Source organism: Juglans regia, chromosome 10 (genome assembly GCF_001411555.2).
Source record: "Juglans regia cultivar Chandler chromosome 10, Walnut 2.0, whole genome shotgun sequence".
Taxonomy (NCBI): Eukaryota; Viridiplantae; Streptophyta; class Magnoliopsida; order Fagales; family Juglandaceae; genus Juglans; species Juglans regia.
Window position 1 is genome coordinate 6,955,352 of NC_049910.1, and position 7,853 is coordinate 6,963,204.

The 7,853-nt window shown below is 32.4% G+C and overlaps 1 protein-coding gene across 1 annotated transcript; it reads right to left on the reverse strand.

Annotated features, from left to right (window-relative positions):
- Positions 1-81: 81 nt before the first annotated feature.
- Positions 82-7,248, reverse strand: LOC108983391 (beta-galactosidase 6-like). The gene is made up of 18 exons (XM_018955003.2): positions 6,957-7,248; positions 5,850-5,945; positions 5,648-5,760; positions 4,837-4,903; positions 4,486-4,578; positions 4,207-4,350; positions 3,913-4,007; positions 3,437-3,542; positions 3,262-3,346; positions 2,891-3,009; positions 2,595-2,756; positions 2,118-2,302; positions 1,910-2,001; positions 1,682-1,791; positions 1,265-1,375; positions 1,055-1,162; positions 690-838; positions 82-362 (listed from the first exon to the last, which is right to left on the reverse strand). The coding sequence occupies exons 1-18, from the start codon at positions 7,131-7,133 to the stop codon at positions 209-211; spliced, it is 2,166 nt and encodes a 721-aa protein (XP_018810548.2). The 5' UTR covers positions 7,134-7,248; the 3' UTR covers positions 82-208.
- Positions 7,249-7,853: the final 605 nt, after the last annotated feature.

Below are 7,853 nucleotides of genomic sequence, written 5' to 3' on the forward strand. Positions count from 1 at the left end.
GAGAATAATAACATAAATCATATATATAGATTTGTGCTTGCAATTACTATAATAACATAAATTTAATACAAAGACCCAAAATTAAATAAATTTATTACTTTTTTACCAATCTTCATATATAAGAGCATTACATTACAATGAGGAGAAAGTATTGTTCTTGAGCCGATGACTGCATTGTACTTGTCACTCTTATCTTTTGGATATGAAATTATCGTGGTAAGTGATAGAAAGCTTTATCATGTTCACTTTCATTGATGATGGAAATGGTGTTCAAAGAAATTTGAAGAGGATTTCCACCACCTTCTTCGAGTAAAATTAAAAGGTTTTCAGAAGTTTTGAGGAACGATCGAGGAACATGATACCTAGAAAATCATAGAAACATATAAGATAAGTAATCACCAAAGTTTTTTTTTTATTGCTTATGTATTTATTAAATGTATGTGTGCAAGAAAAACATTCTTTAAATGAAAAATATTTTAGCTACAAAAAGAAACTCACAAACTGATGTGGTTTGATGTGATGTATTAGATTATAAAATTACTTTTATTATAAAGTAAATCTAATAGATTTTATGAAATCATATCAATTTATAAATTTATTTTATATAATCTTTTTATATTTGTAACCACAGTTTTTTTCTTAAATACAAAAGTATTCATGAAAAAGCGTTAATTAATGGGTGTACTTACATTGTTTGTGATGGATTGTTGCTCTGAGGGTCAAGGAAAGAGACCCAATAACGACCAATGCTTTCCCCATTAACCCAAGCTTCACCTTTCCCCATTGTGCTGAGATTTAAGGCCACAGGCTCATCTCCCATCGGTGCGTCGAAGAATATCTTTAAAAATTTTATGTACAAGTATATAATTAAAGAGAGAGCTAATTACCCAATTTATATGCAGCTTTTGTTTCCAAAAAGGTCACAAAAAATGGTGAATTTAAACCATCTTCTTCACTAATTAATGCAAACCCATTCAATATTCTCTCTGACTTTCCTCGTTTATGGCGGAAGAATATTATAAAATATTTAAAAATATCGTAAAATTATACTTACCTTATACCAAGTAAATGTGTGATTGATTGGGGTTTCGTTTCGACTCCACACAACCTCATCCAAACTCTCTTCTCTAAATATATGTAACTTCTCTCCGAGCAGTCCAACCTATACTTGGAATGGAATTAAAATGCATGTCACGTTCGGGAGATCAATTAAAATGGTGGAATTGGAATGATTAATGTTCGAAGAGAAAAAGAGATGTATAACCTGATATCCCCATGCATAGTTTGTAAGGTTATAGAATTGATCTTCCTCCATGCATTGAATTTCCACTTTTGTTAATCCAGCAAATTTACTTTCTAGAAATGCTCCTGAATCCTTCACACAATATTAATATTATTATTAATCTTTTTGTTTTAATTATTAGTAAGAGAAATTCTATTTGCAGTCCTGAGTGAGAGACTGCGTGTGTAGTCTCATTGATGAATGAGGGTAAAAAAGGAAAGAAATCATTTTAAAAAGAATATTATTGTAATTTTAATTTTTTTTTAAATATAACTGTATGAACTTGCAAGAGCAGTCTCTATTTAGAAATTATATGTAGACTAACTCGGTAAGTAAACATGTAAAAGAAGTGGAATCAATGCTAATATTATATAAAAAAAGAAATTCCAAAATAATTACCGGTAGCCCGACCATAACACTGACTATGGAAATATTGTTTATCCCATCATTTAACATAATTGGAATATCCATCATGAATCCTTTCACATTATGACTTCCATGTGCAGCTCCTGATCAACACAATCATATATATATATATAGACAGAGAGGTAAGTGTTACTGGATGGATACTCAGAATTTCTTGAAATTCTAAGATATTTTGCATGATCTTTCTTATAAGTTGTCTACCTATATATATGTTGTTCAAGAAAGCATGAGCAACATGCCCAAAAGATTCAACATGAAGCACTGGCTTAGTGCAAGACAAGTTGTGTTCAAACCTGAAATCCAAAAGCTGAATCCATTAATATTTCTTTCATAAAAGCAATTAAGATGACCTCATTGGTACATATCTGTGTTGAAATTAAGTTCATGACTGAGAAATGGATATGATTACCTAAGAGTGTACCAAAGATAATCGGATTTATCCTTGGTGGTATTCATGTGCTCTAGAAATGTATTCGATTTTAGTGAAGTAGTATCTTCGATATTTGGGATGACATCTTTGAATTCTTCCCAATTATCAGTTGAATCGAACAATTGGGTAGGCTGTATGACTCTGTTGTTATTCTCAGTATTCACCTTTGCAAGAGAGAGAAATAAGAGAGTAAGAACTACATATAGCTAGCACCAAATCAAAGGAAAAATGAAAAAAGAAAATCATATTCTTATATATTTATCATATAGAGGTCAAGAGAATAAGAACTTTTTCTTATTAAATGGATCATGTGACTATCTCATAGCGACTAAGTAATAGATACCGAACAGACTGGTCGAGATTTCTTTCTATTCAGTATGGAGGAAAACTCTATACTTATAATGATATATACAAGCCCCAAATAACCTAGAGAGAACATTTTCAATTATAACTTACCTTTGCTGTGTTGAAAATTACATTTTTGCAGTCTGGTAGAATGCTGATGGACTTTGGAAGCAATTCAAATGATGCATTTTGGAATTGCACAGTAACATTATGCCCATCATGATTTGTGAGAAATGCCACACATCCTCCGGTCTCTTCTCGGAAGACATAGGCCTAGTTAAGTTAAAATACATCATGAATAAGCAAAAAAAAAAAAAAAAATGTCAACACAATCTTTTAAATTTCATCTTTCATTCAGTACATGATGCAAATGATTTATGGGATAACATAAAGCTTTGGGACATCACCTCTTGATATTGACCTAAAGAGAAATTGGTTCCCACTCCTTGAAGCAAGGTTGTAGAGCAGAGTTTAATAGCAGCATGCAACTCTTTATGATGTCCCCACTTGGGTTGCCTTAGTAGACCTAAAAATGAGATATTTTTACTCGCAAGCTGGTGTGAACGACACACCCTCTACACTGCTGATATGACATAATTCAATTTGTAAAAGAAGTACTTTAAAATTAAATTATCTTGCAAATTGAATCTTGCCTATACTACCAGCAGTGTAAAGGATATGCACTTCACATCGGCTTGCAAATAGCATTTTTCATAATTATTAGACGTCGGAACTGAATCAATTAGAGGAAAGCATAAAATATATTTACTACACTCACCATATTCATCAAGAGGAGCTTGATCATAATAACTTGTTATGACATATGAAGAACCTGTTCTCCCAAAGTTTGTTCCACCATGGTACTACAAGTGGAGTGTACAATTAGGTTAAGACAGCTAAAAGGGTTTCTGTGATGTATGTAAAATATGTAATAAGTACTGAAAATACCATACCATGTAGTAATTTATATAGCTTCCGTTTTTTGCAATAAAAAGTGCAACATGAAATGCAATATCTTCAGCAGACCTTATGTATGGCTTCTCACCATATACTTGATAGCTTCAAAATCAAAGAAAAGTATAAGCGATCAGTAGAGTTGTAAAATAACTGTGAAAGCTAAACCACCACCAATATATCATTTAACTAGGTTTAGAATATCACGTTAAAGAATATATAGATGTTTGAAAACCGTAAAATATTATAGATCATACTTTATGTGTCTATTTCTCTCACTCGATAACGCGTTTAAGTTTGGATCAGAACTTGAGGGGATCTTTCTCCCTCCCTCTTACACATGCATAAGCAAGAGATTCTTTATAATTATGTGCATGAATCACCGGATGAAATATGAGAATTGATAAGAGATATCTGTTTATAAACAAACTATATGAAACATGCAATTAGTGTAATGATTTTGATGAAAGCGTACAAAGATGTCCAATTCTCTGTCCATAATGACGGCTTATTTGGTGAGTTGGGTCCACCAAAAGTCTCTCCACATCTCATCCCGTTGCATGTATTAATCTGCAATTTTTTTGTCAAATTAACTTGCAGATCAACAAGGTACTCTAGGGTATATGAATATGCAATCTTAGATTGAAAGCAATTACGTGTATATATATATATATATATTATATATATATAGATATAGATATGTAGGCTGCAATATTGCAATGTAAGACAGAGTAGTAAAAGCAGAAGTGTTTATATCAAGAGGACTAACAACAGGATCAGGAGCATCAATTTGCTTGCACATAACCCATGGCACTCCAGTTTGGAGCTCAACAGCCATTTTAGCTGCCCAACGAACATAGGAGGGTCCCTTTTCCTTGAATGCTGCTTCAATGTTTCCATATTCATTCTCAATCTATACCAGCATAACCTTTTGATTCAGAAACTAAAGGATTTATTGAAACTCACAAGATAGATAAGGTGTGTATGTGTGTGTGTGTGTGTGTTTTATATATATATATATATATATATATTTATATGAATGTAGTACCTGTGAAAGTATTATCGGACCTCCTTGGGAAGCATATAAACCTTCTGACTTCATCAAGTCCACTATTTTTGTGGTGAAGTTTTGCATGTAAAACTACACAGATAGGGAATCACCCAAAAATAGTCATTTTTTTTATTGGCAAGCACAAGTAATATAGCATATTAATGCTACTTTTTATTTTGGGTTGTATCTCCCAAATTACATTGACTGGTGTCACCTCTCGCGAGCAGATTCATAACTCAATCACTTAAATTGAAAACTATTAAAAATTTGATACATAAATTAAGACAAAATTTAAAATGAAATACAACAAAGACCAACATGTAGAGAGACAGAGAGAGAGATGGTTACCTTAAACGGCTCATTGTCGGATCGAAAAATAATGCCAGGGATGTCATGCAACCAAAATGGAAATCCCCTGTTCCATATAAGGTGTGGTGTCAATTTTAATAATTTCAAATGTTTTTTATTTTTTTAAAATATATTGATATTTACTTAAGGTTCCGTTTGGTTGTTGGACTGTACTAAAATCAATTCAGTTCAGTCTAATTTTAAACTGAGTCTAACATCTAAATACCCAACTCTCAAATCACTAAACTCATCTCAACTCAAAACTTCTTTACACGTGGAACCCACAACCTTTTTCAATTCAATATCTCTTTATACGCTGGACCCACAACCTTTTTTAAATGCTCATTAATATATCTAAACTCATTTTAACATCCAAACGTATCTAAACTCATCTTAAGTGAGCTCTACAAAATTTGTTCTATTATCTCAACTCACTATTATTCATAAAGAACTCAACTCAACTCAATATCCAAATAAATGCCTTAATTGGCAATTTGTGATCACCTCTTACTAGAATACAATTTGGTATTGCTTTTAATTTTTAGGTGACCGAACTCGTAAAAAAATGCTAGATTTTGTCGATCATTTTTCAAGCAAAAAAGTAAAGTCTTACCCATAATTTTCCAATATTGCCAATAATTATATAGCCAAGTCTGAGGCTAATAATAATGCTAAAAAATAACTATAGTAAATTAAAAATAAAAACTAATAAAAAAAATCTTCAAAATGCTATAATTAATTAAATAATTATCGTCTACTTCATGAGAATAATAAATAAATATAGGTGCATATAATATACGTACATACGTACCCATAAGTCCATTCACTCTCAATGAAAGGACCGATCCTAAGGCAAGCATATAGCCCTTGTGCATGGATTTCCTTCATGAATCGCACCACATCATTTCTTCCACTGAACTCGTACTGTTCAACAGCAAATGCCCCCAAATATCAGAGAGAGAGAGAGAGAGAGAGAGAGAGAGAGATTGAAAAGGGTTTAAGTAATTAATTACCTGACCAGGTTGGGGCTCATGAAGGTTCCAAAACACATAGGTTTGAATCACGTCCAGTCCTCCTTCCTTGCCTTTGGCTATCAAAGATGGCCACATCTACAACAAACTCAATTTTCCTTTCTTTTATCCATACGTACGTGTGTATATATATATATTTAATACATATGGTACGTTAAATTATAAAATATATTTAATGTATCATCTGAAATCATATCAGATTGTAGATTTATTTTTATAAAATCTCTCTGTAGCCGTAATATTTCTCATATATGTATAACATATCTGATTATACCATATATCACATTTTTATCCTACTTTCATCCGACCGTATTCACGCAATATAGATAAGTTTTTATCTTTCATAATTAGAAGCATCAAATTTATTCGCAACTTCGATATGTTTTTAAGTATAGATAGCACTAAATTGCGGTCACATGAATGTTCCATAGATTCGCCAAATTTAACTCAACACCAGATCATCAGTGCACATTCCCTACAGTAGTGCTGCTCATTTTTAGTCAAAATCATCATAAATTAAAGAAAAAGCAGAGTCTCCCCATACTAGGGCATTTCAAATGAATACGATCATGAACATGTGGAAAGGAAACAAAAAGACAGCCAAAGGTAGGACAAAGTTCCTGCCAAGTGCCACCCGTGATGAACTAGACAAAAAAGTGATCTGCTGCTTGCGGTAAGCAATGTTTCATGCATGCACAGTACTGACAATAGATGTTCAGCTTCTTCCTCTCTTTTTTTTCTGCCAAAAAACAGGCTGACTTTTCTTGTCTTTGCAGAGAAAATGGTTGCCAACCAGATTGCTTTGTCAAAGATGAGAAGACTATGAGTAAAGATGAGGGAAATGAATCATTAAGTTGGGATTTTATTGGGCAATTCCATCGAGAAATACAACCATTTTTTCATCAGCTAGCTCAGGCATTGTTTTGAACACAACAACTATTACTAGAATATAATCACTGTCTTGCAGCATATGAATATCGACCGAACAAATTAAAGCCACATTTCTTTCTTCTTGAAAGAGATTTTAATGGCTGATCATCAAAAAAGAAAAGAAAAAGAAGAGTCTTGATGACTGACGTACTAATTTACCTCAGGAGTGCTACGAGGATAGTGAATCGAACCAGAAAATAGAAGTTTTCTCTGCCCATCAATAATGAGAGATCTTCCATCGTATGTGACTTCTCCTCCTCCTCCATCATCAGAGTGGCCGCCACCTTCTACCATTATCACCAACGCAAACAGCCAACACCAGTACCACCACTCCATCTCGACTCGAACGTCCCCTAGCTCTCTCTCTCTCTCTCTCTCTCAGAGCAAGTACCATATATAGGTTAGTTTGGGCGGGTATTTTAAGACGTTGAGGATGGAGATCAACAGCTAGGAGGAGAAAAATGAGTGATATGGAGAGTAGGTGAGAACGGACATCATGAGGTGAGCCGGGTTTGGGCGGCTTAGAATATTTTGTTACCATATTGAAAAAAATATATATATTCTTACTATTTTAATATGCATGTATGGTAATATAATTTATTTTATTTATTATATAATTTAATATGTATGGTAATATTGAAAAATATATATTCTTGCTATTTTAATATGTATGGTAATATATAATTTATTTTGTACCATATTTTAATTTTATTTATTATGTAAATTAATCAATATCAATTAGTATCATTGATGGATTATATTTTCATTATAATTTCTCTACTCTCGTTCTCTTATAAATATGGATATATATTGTGTATTAAAAAATACAGAAAAGATATCAAAGATTTAATCTTCAAAATCTCTCTCATTTTCTTTCTCTCCAATTAAAAAGATTACATAATATATTCAGCTACTAATTATATTTAAATTAAAACTAGCGGTTCTTCCATCGTCCATATGTGTCGTTTCAATTGTTTTTCAGTCACTTCTCGATCGTATGCAGTTTATGTAGAAAATGGGATTTTTTTAATATATATAATTAGTTACCTCTTGCCC